We start from the raw sequence: 27,029 nt of genomic DNA, 5'->3' as shown, positions 1-27,029 counted from the left end.
TAGGTGCTTTCAAAACAGAATAATTAATAACTTTGATTATAATGGTCTCCTGTATGTAGACACAAATGAAGTCATGAAGAAGGCAGTGGTTTGACTTCAGAAGAGAGTACTAAGTAGCATTATTTCATTAAAATTAGGCATAAAAGATGAGGTAATAAATTAACATACATACACAGTGGAGTTTTACAGTATCCTATAAAGAATCCAAGATGAAAACCAAAACAAAAAATAAATTGCAAGAGGATTAGGACATATTTCCAAGGTTATTCATGATCCCCTTAGAGTTCAGTAGTACAGTATATTCTTGGGTGTCACCATCTTGAATTATGCCATGTAATTGGATTAAGACAGTGGCAAGGTCACACAGATCATCACCGCTTTGAAAACGTTATTGTCCAAGACAACAACCAAGTCATGTGGCTGTCACCATATTGATGATGTCATCAACCAAGATGGAGACCAGGTCACATGGTTGCCTCCCTCTTGGTGAGGTCACTAAGCATGGTGGTGACCAACCCACATGGATATATTAGTGAGCTCATCTCCATGATAAAATAAGCTTATACCCCATCAGGATACAAGCCCCATGGGATTCACATGTCTCACAGATTAGATGTGGACAGCAACTCTTTTTTACTTTTAGAAAGCACCCAGTTAAGTCATACTGATACTGCAGGAGAAAATACCCTCGGATATATAGTTCCCAAATAAGAAAGGAAAGCAAAGAATTTCATGATCTCAAACCAAGACCATGAGTCCATGGGAGTCCATGGCTATTATACGCATTGCAAATGTAAATGAATATGAAGCAATCTCCTCTGGATTTCTTCATTCCTACATACAAACTATTGCTGGAAAAGAAACTCATAAAGGCAGCAGAAAACAAAACAAAACAAAAACCAGAAGCTATGTCCAGAGCACACGTCCTTGGGCTGTTGCTCTGAGAACACATCTCACCAAAGCACGGAGTGTGACTCTCCTTACTCACCAAAATTTAAATATGCTTACATCTAGTTAGAAAAGCCGCTACCTTGTGAACAAACGATCTAAGCCCTGGTGCCCCAAAGGCCTGAGATCTAACTTACTGTTACTTACTAACTAACTTCTCTGACTGTTCTTTTTTAAAGAAACATGATGAAACACCTCCCAACCCCACCCAAAGTCTGAGAAAAGTCCTGGAAACAAATGGCTTTTTAAAACTTTTTTTAAATTTTCTTTTGTCTGAGAGGCAAATAGTTTGCAGTCACAAATGCCCCAAGGCAAGACAGCAAGATAAAGAAGTGTACCTGCCAGGCAGCCAAATTCAGCGCACTCAGGAAATTTCCATATAGCCAATAAATAAATAATTAACTCATTTGAATTTTGGGGCCCCTTAGTGGTCATTACCAAGATGACATGGGGAGAAAAAGCATCCTGTAGAGGGTTCTCTGCTTCATTTATAAATGAATTTAAGAATGGACCCAAACAGAAGATTTAGGACAAAGTCATGAGGCCATGCAGGTTTAGAACTTGCACAGAGGTCAGACATGGGTGGACTGGCAGCAACATGGCAGCCATATGCCAGGGAGAAGGAAGCTTTAGAGAAAAGTAAAGAAATACAAGATGCTAGGGCTGCCCAGAGCATTAAAGAACACATGTTTACAAAAGGGATATGAAGAAGAAAAGGAGAGAAATTTTGCTTCTCTGAAAAGCAGGCAGAGTTCCAGAGAGACCTACATGTCTGCAGAGCAAGGGTTGGGGGTCAGATCACTTTACCTGTGTAGGGAACCCATAAGTGGTTAGAGGGAGGAGGAGAGACAGCCTTGAGTAAAGGATGGAAGAAAAGGCAACCTAAATTAGACTTACAAGATAAAGAGCCCTCAGGAGAAACTTCTTGCTCCAGGCCCAGGAATTTGGGACTGTAAACAAAAGTCCTACCAAGAGTACAAAGTCAAGACCAGAGAACAGGAGAATGGAAAATAACAGTATCAGGAATCAGAGAGCAATTGTGGTGGGTAGAGAAGGGAGAAAGGGAGAGAGATGGTAGGACAAGGGCCCAGTCAGCAGCGATCAGAGCTGGTAGCCACATTAATCTTTAGACCAGTGAGTGTGTGAAGTAGAGAGCCTTCCAAATCCCAGGATGAGGAACAAAGGGTGAGGTCTTTCCAGAGGAGTGGACACTGCATTAGTCCCACAGGAGACAGTGCCCAAGTCATTTGCCAAGCTATCTGGAGGACAAGTGAAGTGCATTCTCAGCATGGCGTGGGGAGGATGAGAGTCGAGGAGGAAATGGAAGAAGTGAAAGTTAAATAAGCCCTCCCAAGAAAGGAGCACTTACCAAGGGGTAGAACAAAGGAGAGCAGTTGAACGGACTTGTTTTAGGGCCAAATGTGGTGAGTGGAGAGGTCAACAGAAGTGAGATGCTCAAGAAGTGTTCAGTCAGTAGTTTGGTTCAGTAAAAGAAGGAACCTGGTCACAGGAGATTCAGGCAATCCTCCCAGGTTTCAACACCATATGAATGAAAGTCTGCAGCAAGACCTCCAAACTGGACCACTCCTTGGATAGAAAGAGCAGTTTATTTGAGAACGAACAGACTGCTTGTCAGGGGACAGAGAATAGCAGCTAGCAGAAGAAGTAGAACATGTTTTATAGACATCAGGGGCCCCAGCAACTTTCCATAATGCTCCGACCTAGGGAGTGACCATTGGAGAGCAAGGAAGCTGTAGCTGATAACCAGGGAGTTTTACAAAACCTGGTCTCTACAGGGGGGCTGTGCAATCTGGTTTCTGAGGAACACTGAGTTTCAATTTCCTACTTCTGGTTGCAGAACCTAACCTGACATTCTGAGGAGCTTGGCAGCATTTTGTGGACCTAACACAAAGGACTCTACATATGCCACCCATGTGGCCAGGAAATCCAAGCCCCATCACTTATTTGGGACTCAGAACCCAGATAGCTACCTGACTGGTTCTCTCCAGTTGGCTCGTCTGGTCTTGAGCACAGGGCCACTCCACACTGCCTGGGAAAAATTGTTCCATGCTCTTTGACCAAACTTCTATAGACACAAGACTGTAGATGATGAAGGGGAAGCTAGCATAGAGGCTGTATCCTAACACCAGACAAAGAGAGGAAACCAGCATTCTAACCCTCAACTACCTACTCCTGAACACTGTAAAAACATCATTGAAAGAAGGTGCCTTGAATGAAAAGGAAATAAGAAAACCCAGCCAACCAACTTTCTTCAGATGTGCAAAACCGTTAAAGAAATAAAAAAGCATTAAAAAACAAAACAAAACAAAAAAGCTGGCAGTGGTGTCCCATGCCTTTAATCCCAGCACCCAGAAGGCAGAGACAGTCAGATCACTACACGAATCAGGCAACCCTAATCCACATGCTGAGTTCCAGGCCAGCTGGTGGTATACAGAGACTGTCTTAAAAAATTAATTAATTTTTTAAAAATACAAATCAGGGCTGGAAAGATGGCTCAGCACTGGTTGTTCTTGCAGAATACCTGGGTACAAATACCAAACCACAAGATGGCTAGCAACCATCTGTAACTCCAGTTCTAGGGGGATCTGATGGCCTCTTCTGTCCTCCATGGGCAGTGCACAACATGGGTGAACTTATACATATGCAGGCATACTACTCATACACATAAAAGAAAAATAAATCAAAGAAAAAAAAGCCACAAATTTTCCCCAAACCACAAATCCCATTATAAGGGCTCCTGATGAAAATTACCTGGAAGAAATTCCAAATAATTTAAAAGAATAATTACAACTATGGTCAAACAACTCAACACAAAGACAAAGATGAAAATGAAATAAGGAAGTCAATCTAAGACATGAATACAGAGTTCAAAGTACTGAAGCAAACCCAAACTAAGGACTCAGTAATCCAAATAAAAACATGAAAAGAAAATTTCACCAACACAATGGAACATGTCAGAACAGAGAGACAAGTGAAAGACAGAAGATAGCAGTTGGATCACTCAATAAATGTCAATGATAAGTTTAAAAGAAAGTATGAATGGAACATGGCAGTTTGAGACATCATGATAAAACTTAATCTTTGAATTATGGCATAGGAGAAAAATGCATTACAAAGAAATTGAAAATATCTTCAGTAATAACCATAGAAGAAAATCTATCAAACCTAGAGAAAGCGATGCCCATTGTGGAAGAGTCTACAAAACACCAAATAGAGAGGACTAGAACAGAATTTCTCCCCAAAAGTTTATCAAAAACACGCAATGAAAGATAGGCTTTTGAAAGCTGTAAGAAAGTTCAAGTCAATAATAAAGGCAGATCCATCTGATTATTGTACAGAGATATTTAAACTAGATGGGGATGAAAAGTTGTATCCCACATCCTAAAAGACCAAAACTGCCAACCCAGACTATTGTACCCTCAAACCTATGCATTAAAATTAAAGAAGTAAAAACATTCCATGATAAAAAATATATTAAAGAAATTTATAACTACTAGGTCAGCTCTTCAGAGGAAAATAGAAGGAATACTTCAATCTGAATGTCAAGATAAACACATCTAAGATGTCACTGCAAATAAATAAATAATGCCAGGACAAGCCATCAAAATCGACCCGAGAAAACACTAAAAATTCAGCAAAATAACAGTAATTAATATAAGTTCCCCTTTTTGCTGCCTCCAAGAAACACACCTCAATGATAGATACCACTTTAGGGTAAAAAGACAAAAAAAGTTATTTCAATAGAAGGAAAATAAGAAGAAAACAGGTAAGCATTACAACAGATACTGAGGAAACCCAGAGAACAATAAGGATGTACTTTTAAAAATCTGTTATACTAAATGGTGTAACACAGACTCAGAGAAACAAACGACATATATTCTCCCTCAAATGTGGCTCCTATCACCAAATCCTTTTAAATTCTAGGTCCTTTCAATAAGAAGACAGCAGTCCCTTCTGAATAAAATAAGTACCATCATCACAACTTCAGCTGAGCCTGATCACTAAACATAGTCACAATTGGGCTTGTTGACAGTTGTGCTCAGTCATTAAAGGAGTGCCAAGCAGGATCACTGGACCCTCACCTGAGTATCCAGCGCCTCTTTCCAGCCAACTAGTCCAGCCTTGGAAGACAAAAGAAAAATGAGGAAGAACCCAATAGATGGAAACTTTTGGAAGCCCTTGTCAAGAAACTCCAATGGACTCTCATATGAACATTTGAAAATTGCCCTGTTCTGACTTTTTTCTAGTTCCCTGTCTAGAACTTGTAATGCTAATTACTCTTGACTTTACTTCTCCTTCACATCTCCTATTCATGATTCAAGGACTCTTTTCCCCCTTAGAGACAAGAGTTATGCAACTTTGGAGTCTTTTAGATAGACCCACTGAAGGAGTACTCCAATGGCCTCATCCTGCATCCCTGTTCAGCATGGAAGAAGCCAGAGTGGTCTGTGTCTCTATTCCCTATTGGCAACGTGGGTAACCCCTTCAGAGGATGGCGTGATAAGAATAGAAAGTAGGAATTGGCAAGGCAATTAGGGTAAAAAGACCCCAAAGAAGTGTAGCCGGTTTCTGGGCTAAAAGTCAAAATGTCCTTGGGCCTGTTAGCAGCACACTCTGTTCCAAAGGCCAAAAATTGTCAAAATGTCAAAAGTATTTGGGAGCTTGTATCTAATCCTTAAACGGTTTTATGGTTACCTCTTCAAAGGGGGGAATGTTGGAGGGGAGGGAGTGGGCATGGGTTTGATCAAAATACCTTATATGCATGTATGAAATTCTCAATAAAGATTTTGTAAAAGTTAAAAAAAAATCTGTATTCCACCATACTGGAATATATATCCTACCCAATATAAATCAAGTTGAAATAAATAATTTAAATAGGCCAATAATTTTCAATGAGAATCAATAATTAAAATATGTCAAACTGAAAATAATCACAGAGCCAGATAGATTCAGAACAGAATTCCACCAGAACTTCAAAGAATGGCTAATACCAATACTCCTCAAATTGTTCCATAATAGAAAATGAATGTGGCGGTTTATGAAGTGTCCCATATAGGTTCAAAGTCCTTGAACACTTGAACAATTGGCAACACTCTTTGGGGAAGATCATGTAATATTTAGGAGGTACAGCCTCACTGGAGGAACTTTGTCTCCTGGGGTGTATTTTGGGAGTTCACAGCCTGGTCCCACTTCCAGTTTCTCTCTGTCTGCTTCCTATGTAAGCAAGGAGATGTTAGCTCCTAGAGTTTTGGCCTATATAGCCATACCCACAGTATATAGTAGTAAATTAATAAGTATCTCTTAGAACCATCTGTGAAATTAACATTCACTTCCTGACTATATGGTGACCGCTATGCTTTTCTTTTGCTTTCTACCACAACATAACTTGGAATTTCCACCACTCATTCTGGTATTTATATTTAGTATGTGTCATTTAGTGATCCCTTATTGCATGTAAACTTTCTAATATTTGGTGTCTTTGATTTTCTTTTGTAAGCCAGACTTACTTCCTGTGCATCAAGTGTCTTTGGGGAAAAACAAGACTTAGTGTATCTTTGAAATTTTCAAAACCTCATTTTTATTACTAGGTAGATGCTTGATAATAACTCAGACTTGGGGTTTGGGAGATGGCTCAGTGGGTAAAATGCTTGCACTTGCTGTTAAAGCATGGAAAACTGAGTTCAGATCCCTAGAACCCATATAAAAATTCAGATGTGGTATCACATACCCGTGATACTAATGGTGGGAAGCAGAAACAGGAGGATTCCCTGGGCTTCATATCTAGCCAGTCTAGCTGAAGAGGCATGCTCAGGCTTTAGAGAATTTGTCTCAAAACCAACCAAACAAAAACAAAAAGTTGGAGGCAGTAAAGGAAGACTTGTTATGTAGCCTCCATATATGCAGGCTTGTACACACACACACACACACACACACACACAACAATATGCAACATACACACAATATTAAGGATAACCACTTGAACTCGCACCAGAGAGGTGGCTCAATGGTTGAAGTATTTGCTATGTAATCAAGAGGACTGGAGTTTAGATTCTAGCCCTCATATATCAAGCTGACATCCTATAAACACTTGTAACTCCAAGCTCTGAAGGATCTGATGCCCTCATGTGACTGCTATACATACAGAGGAGCAGGTACCTATACACATGTGTGCATACACTTATACACATACCAGTAAACGAATGAATCTAAAATAGTACCTACACCTGAAATGTCCATATTTAGCAGAGCCCCACTGACTAATGAAAAATGTAATAATACCTAAATAATACCGTCCTCTTACCTCTTACTGCATATTTGTCACACATATTATCATTCTTGAGGACATGTAAACTGATCTTGAAGACAAATGTAATTACAAATGAATGCTTTTAATCTGATTTTTAACAAGCCAAAAATACTTAGATCATATCATCATTACTAGCCATAGCAAGAAATAAAATTTTTATGATCTTATCTAAAACCAGAGGATCACTGATATCTTATAAATATTATACACTAAGAAGCCAAAGAACATTTAACTGTTTACAATTCCATTTTGATTGTATGTGATTTATACTGTGCTGAATGATTATCACTTATCTTTTATAATCTGTGGTTCCTTAAAGCAAGCTAACATAACTCACTTCCATTTGTAGTTTCTTATATATTTAGAAATGCTGAAAAGATGAAACGGTTCTATACATGGATTAACTTTGTATTTGATAATTATTACTCAAAAGGAAGAAAATAATGCTTACAGTGTAAGGTATTTGTGTGAGCAAAGAGAAACTCAGCAATTTTCTACAAGCAAAAACCAGCAGCACTGTGGTGGCATGGTAAATAGTACCCAAATCAGGTGGAGCTTAGTGTGAATACTAACATTATCCTCTCCTGAGTGTATGAGTAGTAGAAAAACTAAACTTTATGGAGTTAAGGCCAGATCAATTTATAGGAACTCATGTGTGGCACTGTAAATATATCCAAATACACATGATGGTAGGGGTCATAGATCCCAGTGAAAAGCCTATTTTTGTCACATCACTAGGCCATCGTAATTTCTTACTATATTATAAACATATATCCTGATGTTTACAGACAAGTGTACCTCTCAGGACTCAAAGAAGCTTCTTTTGCAACAGATGGAGACTATTACAAAGTTCCCTAACTGGTCAAATGCAGACAGTAAGTGTCTGTGAAGTGCCCAGCACTAAATGATACATCTACAAAGCAACCTCTATACCTAAGGCTCAAAGAAGATATCAGAATAAAAGGCAGAAATAATATTAATACTTCTCCCAACTCTCACCTGTGAGGCTTCCTGAGTGCCATAGATGGTTATTAACCTAGAAAACCACGACAGGTCAAAGTGCAGCGACTAAGAGACTGTAGAGTGCTTAGCTTTGGGTAGGACACCTACACCCAAGCTCTGTCACACAAGCTTTAGCAACCATTGAAGAAGAGGAGTGGAAAGATTGTAAGAGTCAAAGGTGGTAGAGATGACCACAAGAAAACAGTTTTCCTGACAGCTGGGAATTTTCTCATATGACCTCACTGCAATGGTAGCAGAATGCACAAGACTCATGCCAGCTCAAGCCAGACAAAATCCCAGATTTGAGGTGGGGAGGTGGGGAAGAAGCACCAACTTTAGCTGAGGAACTATTGACAGTCAATAACTACTTGGAGAGGAAGAGTTGGTTTTCTTTAAGGGTGTGATTCTAAATAGGTTAGCCAGGCTCTAGTGAATGGACAGACACCAAAAAACCTTCAGGGACACATTTTATTTAAATGCCCTTAATATATGGCAGAGTACATTAAATCTTATGGGAGAGGACTATAAAAAAGGAGCAGATAGGAGCGGGTGTCTAAATATGATCAAAATGTATGAAATTTGCAAAAAGTCAATAAAAATGTTTAAATACCCTGAGGAAAAAAAAATTTAAAAGCCTTAAAAGTTCCTTCTAAATATTCATATTGATATCTCTAGATTTGTGATTTTTTGCTTCTCTCAGCCTTTATCACAGAAGATTCTGATTGTGTTAAATAGAGATTAATACAGAGGCTCAGAACTTATCTAAGTACTAAGGAGCATGTGGAAAAACTGTAAGAACCAGAGAATTGCTAGGTGTGCTGTGAAAGGCTGACCTCTGGAAATGACACGGCTATCACATAAGAATCACAGCAGCTGTGCTTCCCTGAGGAATACCTTAATTGCTATGCACTGAATTTGTCTAGTCTTATACGATTTCAAAAAGCAAAGAAATAAGCAAAAGGAGATAATGTAATAATTACTCATTCTCAGACACTTATTTTTCTTTAGGATAGAATTCTAAAACCATATTGCTGAGTTAGGAAATACAGGTAAAAGAACATAACTTCAGTAAAAGAAAAATACCTTCAGAGCACATTTCAAAAAGAATGTTGCACATTGCTTTGAGTAACATTTAAGGAGAACTGATTTTCTGCCAAGAGAACTCCATACCCATAGAGAATAAATGTATGACCGTCTCTTAAAATTTGTTTTTATAATTATTTTTTGAAAATATAAATAACTGAGATTGTTATTATTTGTTTATACCTTTTTAATATCCTCCATTCTATACGAAAGCAGAATTATTTTGTCTTACTTGAATGTAGTCAGTTAACAGCATGTACTCTAAGAAATGCTGAAAGGTTGAACAGAATTCTTTGTAAATTATATGTACCTTTTAAAAGAATGGATTTTTAAGAATCAGATGATAAATGATGTACCTGTGATTTATAGTTAATAAAAACTTATAGTTTGCTTAATATAAACTTGATAGCTGTTTAATGACTTTTTTATTTTATTTTGGTAAGAACAATGAATATGAGATCTACATTTTTAATGATTTTAAGTATATAATATAGTACTATTGATTATAGGCAAAATTTAGTACCAATCATTAGAATTTATATTGATTAACTGAAATCTTATTTCCATATGATTATATGGGTATAACTTTCCCATCCCCTATCAGCCTTTGGCTACTACTATTTCAGTCTTTGATTCTAGGAATTTAACTGGTTTACACACTGCCTAGAAATGCAATCATGACTTTCTTTGTCCTTAAATGCCTGAATTATTTCTCTTAGCATATGTCCTTAGTGGACACCCATGTTATCACATATTGCAGAATTTCTCTCCCCACACCTAACACATGAGAATAATTGTCATCTTCTTTCTAATAGGAATAATGAGTACTTTCCTTTACCCTATGTTCTCCCTATAACAGTTATATTAAGACACTTCATTAAAAATGGAGAATAATGTGATAGTTCATGCTTGTGTGGTGAGGTTAGGTTGGTATGGACATTGGATCTTCATATCAAAAATTTCAAAGCCTTTACCTCTTTCTCTTTCTTCTCAGTTACTGTCTCAAATCAGAAGGTGCTTTTGGTTGAGATGTTTTTCCTCTCACTGCTGAAAGTCAGCAGAACAATCTTTCTCTCTCTCCCTCTCTCTCTCCTCTCTCTCTTTCCCACTCTCCCTTCCTCTCTCCCTCTCTCCACCTTCCTCTCCCTCTCTCTCCCTCTTTCCCCCATCTCCCTCTCTCCCTCTCACCCATGCTCTCTCTCTATCTCTCCCTCTCTCTCCCTCTCCCTCTGTCCCCTCCCCCTCTCCCTGTTTCTCTACATTCTCTCAATCACATTTCCTTCTCTCCCTCTCTCCATCTTTCCCTCTCTCCTCCTCCCCATCCCCCCAGCCCCTCCGTTCTCTCAATCACTTTTCTCTCTCTCTCTCCCTCTCTCCTCTCCCTCTCTCGTTCTCTTCCTCTCTCCTCTTTCCCTCTCTCCCTCTCTCCCTTTCTCTTTATCTCTTCCTCTCCTTCTCTCCCTCTCTCCTCCTCCCCATCCCCCTCTCAGCCCCTCCATTCTCTCAATCACTTTTCTTTTTTCTGCCACACTCTCTCTGTACTTGTGTGTAAGATGATTTATTTTGTCACTAAGTCTTCAGGACATTATAGGGGCTGAATATACCAGCAATGTCTGTCTGTGTCCTAGAAAGGCTAAGAATTCAATAGATGCTCAGTCCACAAAGCTGGATACATCAGAAGTTCCAATCTGGTACCATAAAAATTTCCTTCTTTATAAGACTACAGCATATTACCCCCATTTTTGTGTAACTAATTTATTTTGCTATTTCTTTCATTAGTTGATGAACATTTAGGTTCCAAATGAATACTTTTCCAAATCCTAGCTATTAAAAATGATGCTGTAATGAATGTGATAATGCTAGTATCTCTTTGAAACCTTGATTTGTATTCTTTTGTAAAATACACAGGAATTACATCATACACCTGTTCGATTTTTTAATTGAAGGCAATAGTGTATACTGTACTACATAGTGGCTACACTAACAATCCCAACAACAATGTATAAGTGCCTTTCTCTCTGAATCTTTTCCAGTAATTTCTATTTTTTATGTTTTTGATAACAAACATTCTACCCCAGGTGAAATGGCATCTTATTGGATTTTATTATGCACTTAATTATTTGTGATACTGAATATTTTTGTGTATTCACTAGACATTTATATATCTTAATTTTATTTTTATTTTTTGCGTGTACATGGGCACACAGGCACAGACACATATGTATCATAACCTGGACTGGGAAGTGAAATGACAGGCAATAGTGTTGATCCTTGCCTTCCAGCTGTTTGGCTCTAGCATATGGCAGCCTGGCTGGCCTTCCAGCTACCAGGAATTCTCCAGTCTCTGTCTCCCATCTCACTGTTGGAACACCAGAATTAAAGATGTGCAGTACTGAGTCAGAATTGTGTGGGTTCTGGGGATCCAACAATGTCACATTTGCATAGAAAGTACATTGAACGCTGAGCCATCTCTCCAGCCTCCTTACGTTTTCTCTTAAGAAATATCTATTCATATTATATGCAAATTTTTAAACTGATTACTTGGTTTTCTGCTGCTTACTTTTTAAATTTTTATGTATTTGAACTCTAATCCCTTGTTGAAAGAGTAGTGTGCAAACATTTTCTCCAGTTGGACTGGTTGCTTATCAGTTGTGCTATACAAAAGTAAATTAGATACAAAAGGAGCAGATCCCAATACCATAAAGGCTTGAAGGACAAGCTGAGCCAACATGATAATTAATAGCATATGACAGAAATTATTTCCTCTAAGGACTGCAACAAGACAAGGATGACCATTTCTCAGGTGCTGTCAACATTGCTTTATATAACAATCTGCAACAGGCCATGTAGCCCGGGCTAGCTGGCTAGTGAGTACAATGTACAGTTAATAATCAGATGAGAAGCCATCAAATTATTTCAAATGAAAGAAAAATAAAGCGAAATAGGTCATAGACTAGAAAATGCTTAGAGATACATCTTTAGCTATGGATTTCTCTTCTGAACAAATTACATTTGAGATACAGTTGCATATTGAGAATGAGACTTTTTTTGAAGACCTGAATGCAAGCCTGCTAAACTGATACAGGGCACAACACAATCTACACAAAAATCCTCAGGTAGAAATGACTGTACCCTGAATATGAGAAAGAAGGCATGCTAATGCAGCAGGAACATGAGGGAAGAGTATAGAGAATTTTTGAGAGATAAACAAAGATCACAAACATCTCTATAGGCCATAGTGAGTATAGAACTACATTCTATACTATAGAGAACTATATTCTAGTTGTAAGAGCATGATATGATATATTAGGTTCACAGAAAAGACTTTCACATTGATTATGGAGAATATATTCTATTTTCATATGAGGCTAAGAGGAAACAAAGGCCTCACCACTATCCAAAGGATTTCATTAAAGAAGGCATGATGGACCATGCCTTTAATCTCAGCACTCAGGAGGCACAGGTAGGTAGATTTCTATGAGATGTAGGCCAGCCTTGTCTACATAATGAGTTCCAGAGCTACTGGGAGACCCTGTCTCCAAAAAGCAAAAAACAAAGTGAATTGGTAAAATCAATATTTTTTCAGGGGAATTTTATTTGAATCTAAAAGTATCTGGATAATTTAGGCACTCAAGAACACTTTTGGATGATAGGATAAAGAGTAAATGGATTTGGGATCTCTATTCCATCCTTATTTGCAATAATGAAAATCCCTAGATAAGCACATCCTTTAGTAATTTTTACAGCCTAACAGAGAGACCTGCTTACAAAGTTGAATCTACTGTTTATTTAAATGTTCATCATGTCTTGGTCACATTTAGCAAACTACCAAATTCTGTTTCTTCTGCTTCCTCAATCATATTTTAAAAAACTTTGGGAAAGAGCACCATCCATTTTCCCAAATTGTAATCTTTTTTTGATATTGTGCTGTCTAGAACATCTCTTCCCCACATTTTCCAGTTACAGATTTCTGTTTCTATTCTTTCTGATTTGTCGAGTGAGTACAAGAATTTTCATCAATTATTTGCTTTCATACTATTATTAAGTTCAGGTTTGACCTATACTAACTGAATACAGCAGTTCTAATCACTATGCATCATTTGTAAGGACACTAGAAATCTTTAGACATTCTAGTTTTAATCATGTTTATAACATTTTCCAGTTCCAAAAAATACCAACATAAACTTTTATTAAGTCTTGAAGGAACACAGCTTTGGTGAAGTATATCTGTAGTCTGAGCACTCAGAAAAATCATGGAAATCACATTCATTTTATGTCTTAATTTGGAAATTATTAATGTTGTAAAGATCTTTTCAAGGCATGGTGCATGTTTGCCAACTGTATGACTCAGAGTAGCACTTTTTAGTTACTATAACAATCAAACCAAAATCTTGGATTCTGAAATTAACCAATGTTTGTCACTTATACCAAGTCCAGTACAGATGTTCCTGGCTAAGCTATTCTACTGGACAGCTCCATCCAAGAAAACAATCTGACTTCAGGTTCCCACTGTCATGTAATTCTATTTTGGACAACTTTACTTCCAGACACTGAGTGAGATAATGGAAGAGCACATTTTTCATGGCCAGGCAATAATAAGTTCCCTTTGCTCTATTTAGAAGAGCCAGCTACATTATGACAACATAATTATGAGAATCACTGGAGAATTTAATGTTGCCTTTTGTTTAGGAAAAGTAAAGGAAGATTTTTCAGGCTCTAGCCAGTTCTGTCATAGATGTCATACAGTCCAGAAATCTTTAAATTGTCAGTGACTGATTTATTTTCTAAGGTGAAGCTTATTAGTTTAGTGGTTTAGAAACTATAGTCTAATTGCACTCTCTTCATTGTTTGTACATAACTGTGAGTAGAAGTCATTCCATTAAAATTTTTCCAAGACACAGTTTACTCATCGAATTTCTTTTCTTACAAATTGAATGATACTAAATATTAGCAGCAAAATAAAATGTCCTGTCAGAAATATGACCCAAAATTCCCAGAATGACATACTATAGGAGGAATGAAGTTCATAGTACATTTCTCACACTAATAATATTTCAGTGGTTATGGAACTTAAGAGGACACAACTACCCTGTATAAATTTATAGGAAATGTTGCTGCATACATTCTTAATTCTTTCTGTATAAATTATTTGCAAAGGAGTTTAAGAGAATTAGTTTACCAAGTAATATAAACAGCAAAGGTAAAAAATTATATATTCTAAGAAAAACACTACAATAAAGAAAACTGGCTGAAATCACAGTAGCTGTGGCACTGAATTCCTCCTGCCTATTGAGGATGTTTGAAGCAAGTAAGCAAAATTTACAATACAGTATAAACATTGGGACTCAGTGTCTTTTCTTATTGCTGGGATAAAATACCATAACAAAAGCAATGTCACATGCAGAGAATAAGTGTCTGAGAGATGCCCAACCCCAAGTGACACATCTACAACTGACCCTCTATACCTAATGCTCACTTGCGGATCACAGTGGAACAAGGAGTAGAGCGAATACTAATGCATCTCTCAACAGTCATCAGCAAAGCTCCCTCATGCAACACAGAGAGAAATGAAAACAAAAGGTGACAAATGGCCAAAACGTAGAGAATAAGAACCTGCAGAGTGTGAATCCTGGACAGATCTCCTATATTAAACTCCATCCACCAAGAGCTCAGGGACCACCGTGGAAGAGGGAACCAAAAGATTTTAAGAGCCAGGGAGGAGGCACATGATGATATGGAAATAGAGTCTTATGGCCTCCTGGCAAATTGCTCATATGAACCTACAACAATGGTGCCAGTATTCAAAGGACCCATCAAAACTCGAGCAGATAAAAACTCAGCATAGAACTGTGGAAATGGGCAGCAGGCTCCAATCTTAGCCAGAGAGCTACTGGCAGCCGATTACTGATGGATAAGGAAAAGCCGATCTTAAAGGAAGTGACTCTAGATAGGCTGACTAGACCTCAGTGAATGAACTTTTACTGAGGGATATACACTAATTTGCCTAGATAGGCTTTAACATATATGACAGGAAGATTAAAATCCAGTGGGGCAGGCTTTGTGAGTGGTCCAGAACATGGAGTGATGTAAAGATGTTTAATTTTTTTTTACCTTTTAAAAAAAATTTATTTATTTTTTATTTAATAACCACATGATTAGAAGCATTTCATTACAGCTTTAACATATTCAGTAACAATTTCCAGAGCAAGGATACATCCCTTTCAAAGTGGCTGTAAATTTTTAGGTTCACAGTTGAATTAATTTGGTTATATAATATTGAACTCAGTATAAACCCTGTAATGCATAAAATTGAATGAGTTTTCACCCTTTAAAGAAGATCTCCATTTCATTTTAAAATATGCTGTTTCCTACATTTTTAATGTTTCTAACACTTAGATGTTTGCACAGTGTCTTTAATCTCTATGTACCTGATTATTATTAGTCACAGTCGGTTACACTCAGATCCTTGGCACCTGAGTATGGACATAGAGTCATCAGTAGATTTCAATGGTAATGTTTATCACCTCTACTAATTAACATGAAGTAAATTTTTATGCTTTCTCCTCAAATATGTCTTTTTTTAAATTTTGTTGACTTTTTTTTTGTGTGTATAATCATACAGAACATCCCGCATGATCTTAATCATCTATATACCCACTTCCCAAGTGGCACCCTACCACAGCCCCCCCTCCAGACACACTGGTACTATTAAGAGCTAAAACTAGGATTTAGGTATTCTGCCTTCAGAGCCCACATTACGATAATTTTGATTTACTAACAACTTAATAATACTCAAATGTCTTCCTAACCCCTTACTTCACATAATAATCATTTTCCTTCATATTTTACCTCTAATTATGTGTTTTAGCTGGCTTTTGATTGAGCAATAACTAACAATGCCCTCTTATGTACTCATGTATTTAATAAGGAATCATAGTTGTATTACATCTGATGTAGTGAAGGATCCCTTAGCAAGAATTAAGAATTGGCACTTTAGTCCACTCTGCCACTTCCCATGGTTACTTGAGTGACCTGTTTTCCTTTCTGTAGTTGAAAAAGTTGAAAGGTATATTTATATTGTTTCTGTTTATAGTTACCTATATAATTACTTCTGCTGGCATTCTTTATTTTGTCAGGAGGAATCAAATTAAAACATACTGTCTTTTCCATGTGAAGGACATGCTATTTTTGGTAGATTTATTTTGCAGGTGACACGTTTTCTCAGTCTTCATTTATATGGAGTTATTTTATTTCTCCATCACTTTTGGAGACAAGATTTCCTAGATTTAGAATGTCTTGGCTGACATCTTTTGCCCAGCATTTCATGCATGTCATCTCTCTGTCTTCTGGCCATTATAGATCCTGGTGACTTTTATTGTGGTAAATATTATTTAGTGTCCTTTTTGAATAACGAGCTCTTTTCTTTGAGCTGCCTGCAAGACTTGTCTTGAGCAAATTGATTCTGATGTATCTAGTTGTGGATATCGTCAGTTCATCCCACTGAAAATTCTGTGAGTTTCTTAATTATGTAGATTAATGTTTTTCGTACTCGTTAGATGTTTTCAGCTCTTTTCTCTAGCTTATCACTGTAGCAATAGGAAATACTGCATGATATTGATTGTTTTTAGACACCTTCAGAAAGTCTGACATGGACTGTAGGGTTACAATCTACATTGTCACTAATATGTAGTTTTAAAGTATTATAATAAATAATCACATTTGATTTTATAAGCATAGATGATATTGAAAAACAGTCTTTACAGTAAAAAGCTTCTGTGAACCCAAAACTTTATCTGCAAGTAAATAATATCTTAACTATGAATGGGACTATTCTCAGGTGGTAGAGTACTGGACAGTATAAAATGGACATGGCAAGCCGAGCACTAATACATGTACTGCTGTGTTGTGACTGTGGACACAGGTGACCAGTCCTGCCATGCTCCCATGCCTATGACTTCCATGCCATGATGGACTGTAACCTGGAATTGTGTGCCAAATAAACTCTCTTTTACAAAAGTTTTTACTGAATTTTTGTGAATTTCATGCAAGCAACAACCCAGATAACTTAACTACTGGTATATCCTTTAAGTTATTGGAGGAAGGACGTTGGTATCATTTCTCCTACCTCTACCCATGTTTCTTGCTTTATACAAAAGATATCAGGTGTATGTCTTTCATGAAGCTATTGTGCTTATTGTGTTAAAGCATCTAAAAGACAGCTGACCCACCACTGATGATTTAAGGATAAAGTACAAGACTCAGTTTAGTCACTGAAGCAATACATATGATAAAGTGCACATTTGTTTTTAAATAGTTGTGAAAAACCAAATCTCCAAGTTTCTCACATACATTAAAGATACAAAAATTTGCAACTGGAGATGAAGATTTATCTAACAAACTCTAGATTTTATCATCCATTCTCAAAGGAGCTATGAAAAAAGAAAAAGCTCTTACATCTCAACTGAAAGAAAAGACCTTCAAGAAGATCACTTGGACAGCCTTGTATATACTCTCAGAAGTTAAAATCCTCATGCCACTATAATCTGATTATCCTTTAAGTTTTAGTTCCAGCACTCTGTAGGCAGAGGCAGGCAGATCTCCATTGTTCAAGACCATCCTGGTCCACATAGATACTTCTAGGCCAGTGGGAATACAGGGAGACCCTGTCTCGGAGACCCTAAAAAAAAAAAAAAAAAAAAAAAAAAAAAAAAAGAAAAGAAAAAAAGAAAGCAAAAATAGAAGACTAAGGTAAGGAGACATGATGCCAGCTGACAAATAGGTTACATAAGCAGAAATGCTTGTACTTTCTAACTTTTCCAGGGACAATAATGTGAGAATATCTTCTAAATGTACATGTTTTCCTTTGTAGACCAAATGGGGATCCTGAATAAGAAAGATAGAAAAAAATCTCAATGCTGTTACAAAGGAATAGAGCAAGTTGACAATGAAGTGGGCTCAGAAAAAAAAATCTGAAATTATAAAGATTCCTAATAAGAAAATTATAGGGCAGGGACTGTAACTCAGCGACAGTATAGTTGCCTGATAGTCATGGTCCCATTGGTTCAATCCAGAGTATGGCACCAAAAATTACAAATGTGATTAATTTATAGATTTAGTATTTTAAAGGTATTCACTTAAGGAAGGGGTAGATTGAAACAAATTTCCAAGAAATTAAGAAACTATTAATAACAGTAATGATTAATTAAGATCATTGCACTGACTTTTAAATAGTTGTGGAAAACCAAATCTCCAAGTTTCTCACATATATTAAAGATACAAAAATTTGCGACTGGAGATGAAGATTGTTTGCTATCTTCTTTCCAAACCCCAACTGGCTCCTTAAACAAAAATCTTAGGTGAACCATAAGAAGATGGAGACCAGCAGCAAATTGTTCACCATGAGCAAAGGTGCATTGTATCGGTGGAACGCTAAGGATCTATGTGACCTGTGGGCACACTGTATAATCCTCATGTTTATGTTGACTAGGCAGAAGGGGTATTTAGGAGATATAATTAAGAACATCAACCAGCTGAAGTTAGAGCAGAGAGATTGTCTAGGTGATTAAATGTTATGAATTGTTTAGAAACAAAGAATGTTCTTCAAGAAGCAGAAAACAGAAACTTGGAAAGACTCTAAAGGCAAGAAAATGTCATTGAAAGGAATTTTTTCATTGATAGGTGGAAGAGAATGAGCCAAGTTGGCCCACCCAACTACTTAGAAAGGAAAAAGGGACCTTTTCTCTAGAGTTCTACCACAACAAAGAACTAAATTTTCAACTTTGAGGATCTTGGAAATGGACACTAATCCAGAGTCAATATGAGATAGAGTTCCATCTGATCAATATTTTGTTTCAATTGCATGAAACCTAAGAAAAGAATCTATACAGATATTCCAGACCTACCAAATTTGAGTGTTAATTTAAGTTGCTAAATTTAGGGTGATCTGTTATAATAGAAAGAGAAAAGTAATATGATTATGCAGCATACTCATCAATTTTAAATCAAGTTTAGATATTTGCATTTTATCTGGCAAGATTTATTAATATCTCCATTGAGAATATTTGGCAACTAAAATTATTTGTAATGAATTTATGTAAAAAATGATCATAAAATATTACACTTAATTTTCAAAAGGCAAAAAATTAATAACAACAATGCAAAATATGTGGATATTCAATAAAATAATTTGTGGATGGTTTCTATAAGTTTATTTAACCAATACACCAGTAATTTATTTGAAAATCAAATCAATTAATTGCTTGAGATCTCCTATAACCCACAGTAATACTGGTCTTAAATTACTGTTTTTACATCTTTTAATATAGCAAACAAATGGTAAGAGGTCTTTTAATTGAGTACTATATGGCAATGCAAACATAGAGCTTTTGAATCACTGAATAGTTTACAAATATAATGACATTTACATTAGAAAAGGTAGTTTCTATTGTAATACAGGAACAGTATCAGCACATTTCAAAACAGAGACATGGCATTTGATATTTTTCAGCTGCACTTTCTATAATGCACTAAAATTAACTCAGCAATATTGTAAAAACTGAAGTTAATTCATCCATCCCAAAATGATTACATTGAAATAATTTGATACTTTTGTTCAAGGAACAATTTACTAAAAATTTAAGCTCAAGGGGTTGCAGAAATGGATCAGCATTTAAGAGCACTGATTGTTCTTACAGAGGACCCAGATTCGATTCTCAGCACCCACATGGAAGCTAACAACTGTGACTCCAGTGCCAGGAGATTTGATTACCTCTTTTGACCTCCGTGAGCATTGCACAGCATGGGTGCACCTCCCTACATGCAGGCAATACAATCATAAACATAAAATTTTAAAAAATAAATAAATAAAATATTAAAAGCTAAGCTCAAGCAAAATATTAATTTCTTTCAAATTGTAGTGTCCTAAAGTCTGAAAATTATCAAGCTTAATTAATAAAAAAAAAATCACTTCTGGAACTGTGAAAATGGCCAGTAGGCCCCAATTTTAGCTGAAGAACGATTGGGCACCTGATTACTCCTGGGTGAAGAATAGCAGATCTCTTTTAAGGAAGTGACTCTAGATAGGCTGACCAGACCCCAGTTGATGAACTTGTACTGAGGGACATCTGGAGACACTAATTTGACTCTTGACTCGATAGACCTTAACATAAATAACAGAATGCATGAAATCCAGGGTAGGGGCTAGGGGAGGGTGCCGACATGAAAGGGGGTATAAAGATAATTAAGATGATGTATTTGAAATACACAAAAATTCAATAAAAATATACAGAAAAAAATCACTTCTGACCTTATTTTAAATATTTCAATTGTTAGTCTTTAGTAGTGTAAAAATTAATATTTTATATTATTATTATGATGCCAGTATAATTATTTATAGGTAGCTTTATATATAACTTTTCACATATAAAATATAACATTTATTCAGATTTTATAATTATTTTCATGGGTATGCATGTATAGTGTATAAATATTTGTTTGTCTGAATGCTTGTGTGAGGTGGCCATATATGTAAATTTAGATTAGCAGGAATACCATTCACAATTTCCAAAGTACTAGATTTAAAAATTTTTCATGCTGGGTGGTGCACATGTGCAGTGGTAGTACACACTGCATTCTCAGTACTTGGAAGTTTAAGGCAGAAAGATTGTGGATTCCAGGTGAAGCTGGGTTTCATAGTGAGTCTGAGACCAGTCTGGAAAATTTGGCAAGATGCTGTCAACAAACAGAACAAACAAATACTTGAGAATAAGAAAGTCAAGGTTAAACAATGGACATGTGAAGGTAGATTACACTGCAGTAAAATGGCTCTTTCATATTTTAATTTTTTTAATAGTCTGCCTTAAATGATCAGTTCTAAAATCAATCCAAACTAGAGAAGTATAATTCTTAATAACAAGATGACATATCCTGGCTTTAAACTGTGCAACTTGTCTTCAACCTAATGTCCTTAAGGTTCACTGCACTTTAAAATAATTATACATATGTGCCAAGAGTGGTGGCGTACACCTTTAATCCCAGCACTCGGGGGGCAGAGGCAGGTGGATCTCTGTGTGTTCAAGGCCAGCCTGGTCTACATAGTGAGTTCCAGGACAGCTGGTGCTACAGGGAGACCCTGTCTCAAAAAGACCAAAAAAGAAATTATACATATATGACCTAAATCAATAACATAAAAGAAGTACTACATCTGAGTACAAAAAAGTTGTCCAGGGAAAGGTAAGGACAATACTTTTAATAGTACCCTGTGAATCAGCAGAAAGACATTAAGAATTTCAATTCAATTTTCAACAATATTGATAATAACCAGAAAGTAGCAAAATGAAATCCAAAATTCTGTAAGGGGAGTGTTTATCTATCCAGCATCCCTCTGCCATCTATCTATATGCCCATGGCCTCTGTAACATACATATCCTTATACACTTCTCTGTCTCAAGTTGTCAGAGCTCTTGTTTCAAAAAAGCAATTAAATGGTATGAGAGTTAAGACACGTGTATTTACCAAGTATGTCTTTGTCTTCGATAATTACCATCTCAACCTCTTGTCCAGTAATAATTGTGCATGTGGAAGGAGCTTGAAGAAGAACACTGATCTCACCAAAGGACTCCTTCTCCTTAAGTTTACCCATGTACACAAGCTTCTTAAATTTTTTCTGCAAAATATATATAATATTGATGTTTAATGAAATTATTTGCATATGCATTTTCATTATCAGAATCTCCCTTATTCATAATCCATTTGTTAAATTAACCATAAATTTCATTCAAATCAGAGAAAATATTTATTTATATACATTTTATATTAGACCAATGATATATTAGAGTCAATTAAGTATATCCAAGATAGTTGACAACATTGTCATTTAATTAATCACAGGTTACGTTTTGTTAGTTATTTAGTGTGTGTGTGTGTGCGTGTGTGTGTGTGTGTGTGAGAGAGAGAGAGAGAGAAAGAGAGAGAGAGAGAGAGATGGTGTCCCTGTGGAGGTCAGATGTCAATTTATGGGGTTCTAGTCTCTCTTTCCACTATATTGGTTCCAGGGATCACACTCAGGTTGCCAGGCTTGACGACAAGCACCTTTATCAGCTGAGTCATCTCACTACCCAGCCCGTTGCATTTTTGAATACACGATGATGTCTGAGAAATGTTGAACTAGTTCTGTTTTTCAAGGCTCTAGAATACTGTTTTGTGATCAGAATTTATCTTTGAACATTTCGTGAACCACCAGTTGTTACCTCAGCCTTAGTTACAAGACACAGATAATGGGTAACTGGGAGGAGAGTGGAAAATATAATGGTCATTCATGATGGGATTAACTGAAATAAGAATTCCCCTGTCTTTCCTCTGTGTGTGTGTGTGTCTGTCTGTCTGTGCTTTACTGGGGATTGAATCCAGGTTCTTGCACATGCTAGATAAATATTCTTTTGTTGAACTATATACCCACCTATTAATTATTAAAACAAGGACAATGAGTTTAATATGACAAAGTACCAATTTAATTACAAATTAGAGACATTGTGAAGAAGACTTTACTGCAGTTTCAGAATAGTGCTTCCAGAAAAAAGTTGACATATTTTCTGGGAGATAAAAACAGTATTATAACTAAGATAATCTGAAAAGAAGCAACTATGAAAAGTCAAATGTCCTTCACAGTGGGAGCATGACAAAATCTTGGAAGAGGCGCAAGTCTTTAGTAAGTTTGATAAAGTCAAAGCCATAACAGTTTATATATTTGCCATTTTTTCAAATGGCAACTTTTACCCTGAATATGGCTAATAAAGCAAAATTCAATTAAGCTGAAGATTTAATTTACTTCCATTGGACTATGAGAGAAAGGATAGTTAGTTATAACTGTTCTATTCCTATGCAGAATTTTATTTTGCCTGATTTATGAAAATCAAGTCAGTAGAATGTGATTGGGGTTGATCCTGCCTAGTACTGAGATTCTAACTTCTTGCAGGGTTTTATACTGTGGTGTGGTAGTCATTTAGCCTAATATACTCCAATTTCTCCATACAATTGTCAATGGACATTTGAATTATGTCTAGTTTATGGCTCATGATGTGATTAATCATGTAGGCATATTTTCATTGGTCATTTAATATATATATATAGAAGAAAACTTGTGGCTTGTGTGATAAAGTTCATTTTAATCTGTCTGATCTTGGCAGCACCTTGCTGGTGTTTTAAATTCTATTTCTCTGAAAAAGGATATGAAGCAACTTATAATTTACTTATCGGTCATTCTAGAACTTACAGTTCAACATATCTTATTTCTTATTGTTCATTCCTATATCTTACAATTAAGAGAAATTCATCAAATAATTCAAATATAATTTTCCTAAATCAAAAAAAAGTTGATGTCCAAAAGGCATGAGCAACACAATCATCATTCTTGATTTTTTAGAGTAGATTGTTAAATAAATTAATAAGTTGAAACTCACCACTTGGTTTAATCGTCGCTTCCCAAGTCCTATAATATTTCTATATATGTTACAATATCCAGAATTAATGAAGCCCACAAACGAAATGACAGTTCCACTTTCCACTAGCACTGGAGAGAGAGAGAGAGAGAGAGAGAGAGAGAGAGAGAGATTTTACAATTCTGCTATATAAGAAACTATTTTAAAAACCTGATGAGAAAAGTTGACTTCTTAATTCAATAAATACTCCTGATCATTTCCTCAATCTATCCCATTTTATGTCCAATACATATATGGTATAAAATGCTAAATGTGTACCTGGTATTTATATATGTATCCTAGCATAGAATAATCATGATAAGGCTTTGGCGGTAAGGCAGTGGTGTTGTCGTATTGCCTAGTAGGAAGAGGAAAAAGTGCCTTGTGAAGGTCTCATCTGTAGCATTTGCTGAATTCTATGTTAAAGATATTTCTGTATGACTGATTTCAAACTACCAGAGATTCTGAACAGGTAGTTCTATGAAAATAAAACAATTGCTTTTCCAGAGTCAATAACTTCAGCCAGAATCAATAATTTACTGAATATGGTAGCAATTGTGAGTGAGTGTTCTAAAGGCACCCTGGTCTAATTTGAGGATTTTTCTGCTACTTTCCATGTGTTCTAATACAAATTGTATACCTCCTCTGCTGTAGATTTTAGCCTTTAAAATAGTAAAATTGGGAATTCCTTTTCTATATTCCATATTTGGTAATTAGATAAAATACAGTACTAAGACCTCTGGCACTTAGGACTGACTGAGTAATGTTATGTTTCATTGTTGTTTGAAACCTATGAAATCACCAGATAGCCAAAATGAACTTGAAAATGAACTCAATAAGTTTTACATCTTAATAACTATCACTCTATCTAAAAGAAATTAATTTTCACCTAACCTATGTCATTTCTTAAATTGTCAATGTATTTAATTTAAAGCATAACTCAAGAATGGGGAAGTAGCTTGATCAAATGTGGTTGCGACAGAGTTTGTTACCCATTACCCATGTAAAAAGTCAAGAGTAATGGTGATGCTTGTACTATCAGCACAGGGGACATGAAGCCAGGCAAATTCCTGAAGGCATCTTAGCTTGGTTATAGAGCCCTAGACCCCAGTGAGAGACCTTGTTCCACAAAGCAATAATGATGGAAACTTTTATAAATTATCATTTTAAAAAGAGATCTCTTTTTTTCAAACATCATGTTGTAGTAGTGACCATTTCATTTTTTAGCTAATCAGAGAGGGAATCAAGAAAGGAGTAAAGAGTTTTCTGTCAATTATTTAAAGTCACATGGAGTTAGGCTTTTTAAATTAAACTAGAATCAATCTTGCTTATTTATAATACAAAAATTTCTACCCAGTTTTTAGTCTACATCTCTGAATTCTCTATATTTTTCTTGTAGACATATCAGAGAGAAGCAGACAGAGAAACAGAAGCACATACAGAGAGAGAGAGAGAGAGAGAGAGAGACAGAGAGACAGAGAGAGACAGAAACAGATAGAGACAGAGAGATTGCTCCAAAACCAGAGGTTTCCATGTTATTTCTTTCAAATTTCACCTTTTATTTTATATGTTTGTGGTATTTTTTAAGGCACTGGCGTTCTAAAGTCTAATATGTATACTCTGGTTAATACTGTTGCTCTTCTTACTTTGGCTTCAAAGCCTGATATCTTTGGAAGTATATGTTTGATTTTCCTTTTCATTTTAACTTTGAGTACTGTTTTGTAACATGGGATTTAATTTCCCCTGTGCTTGATGCTTTCTTTAGTAAATATATGAAATGTGCTAAGCTATGTCTGCCACAAAGTAAATACTTTATATAAGCTTACTGTTCCTCCCCTGAATTTTGATCCTCAGGCTTTCTAGATAGTCCAACTATAACAGTAGTCTTAATTTAAAAACTCACTGAAAGAAAGTACAATAAACAAAATTCAGTATAAATTCAAAACTATAAGAATGTACCTCTAAAACAAACATGGTTACATACAAAATATGCAAAATCCTTTATAGAAAATATTAAAGAATAAGAACTTTCATTTGGGAAGGACTTTTGGAAGGTGCAATCTTTCTTATAAGGTTGAGAGCAATGCTAGTTAGATCAGTCAATCTCTATTATTCATTATTTACTTGATTATTATGTTGACTCTTCTTTCTAAAGCGAATTTCCAGCTTTGGATATTTTATAATTTCTAGAAATACATTTTTCTTACTTAGTTTTCCAATCCAGTTGACTAGACTGTGAGACTTTAACTGCTCTTCAATCTTTACTGTTACTTTATCATACTGCATTTGCTTTCAGTGTTTTTACTCATAATAATATATTATAAAACAACAATTCATTTCAAGAACAATTCTATTTATTCTGTATATTGACTGCATCCTTGTTCATTGACCTTTAGCCTTAAAATTCATTTTCTATAGGGATTTGCCTTTTTCCAACTTTTATTTACAAATTCCAGGCTAATTTATCTTTCATATTGATTGCTTTCAGAATGTATTTAATCTATCACATTACAATCTATCTATATAGCTCTAATTATAAACATTATAGTCTGAAATGTGGTGATTCTACTATATTCTGGCTGAGCTTTTCTTAATGTCCTTTTGAAACAGTTGCATGCTATTTAGTTTCCAAGAATTTAGGAGTTGTAGCTAATAATCTTGTTTGTCAACATGATAGGACTTAGAATCACCATGGCAACAAGTCTTTGGTCATGTCTGCAAGAGAATTTCTTAATGGGAATAAAGGAGGTCAGAAGCCACATTCTGAAGTAGGGGTTACTCCCATGACCTGGAGTCCTAGATCGCATTAAAGGAGACAGGGGCTGAGCAGCAGCATTCATTGCTCTTGGCTCTCTGGCTGCAGATGCCACATAACCAACTGCCTTAACTTCCCATTACCATGTCTTCCCTACCATGATCCACTATACCTAAAATTGTGAGTCAAAACAAACCTTTTATTATTTATGTTACTATTGTCAGGTATTTTGTCAGATCAGGAAGCTAATTAATACAGAACTGTCTTTTTGTTACCCTTTAAAATGTACTAGATTTTCTGTCTTGCTCTATCACTTTTCCAAAGAACTCTGATATTTAAGATAATTTGTCCATTTCAATTGAAAATGAAATTCAGAATGTCTGGCCTAACAAGAACACTCATTGCCTTAACACAATATCTCATTAAGTATATATATATA

General features: G+C 36.0%; 1 protein-coding gene across 1 annotated transcript in view; it reads right to left on the bottom strand.

The window, feature by feature from the left end:
- Positions 1–21,839: 21,839 nt before the first annotated feature.
- Cnbd1 (cyclic nucleotide binding domain containing 1) overlaps positions 21,840–27,029 on the bottom strand; it is a gene marked incomplete at its 5' end in the record, with an annotated part of 314,182 nt that continues 308,992 nt past the window's right edge. Inside the window, 2 exon segments of the mRNA XM_008851107.1 lie at positions 21,840–22,025; positions 23,818–23,927. Coding sequence (XP_008849329.1) covers positions 21,840–22,025; positions 23,818–23,927 — 296 coding nt within the window.

The sequence above is a fragment of the Nannospalax galili genome, unplaced genomic scaffold (assembly GCF_000622305.1).
Source record: "Nannospalax galili isolate Female #2095 unplaced genomic scaffold, S.galili_v1.0 scaffold1205, whole genome shotgun sequence".
NCBI lineage: Eukaryota > Metazoa > Chordata > Mammalia > Rodentia > Spalacidae > Nannospalax > Nannospalax galili.
Note: the sequence above shows the minus strand (reverse complement) of the source record. Positions and strands in the feature narration are given on the sequence as shown.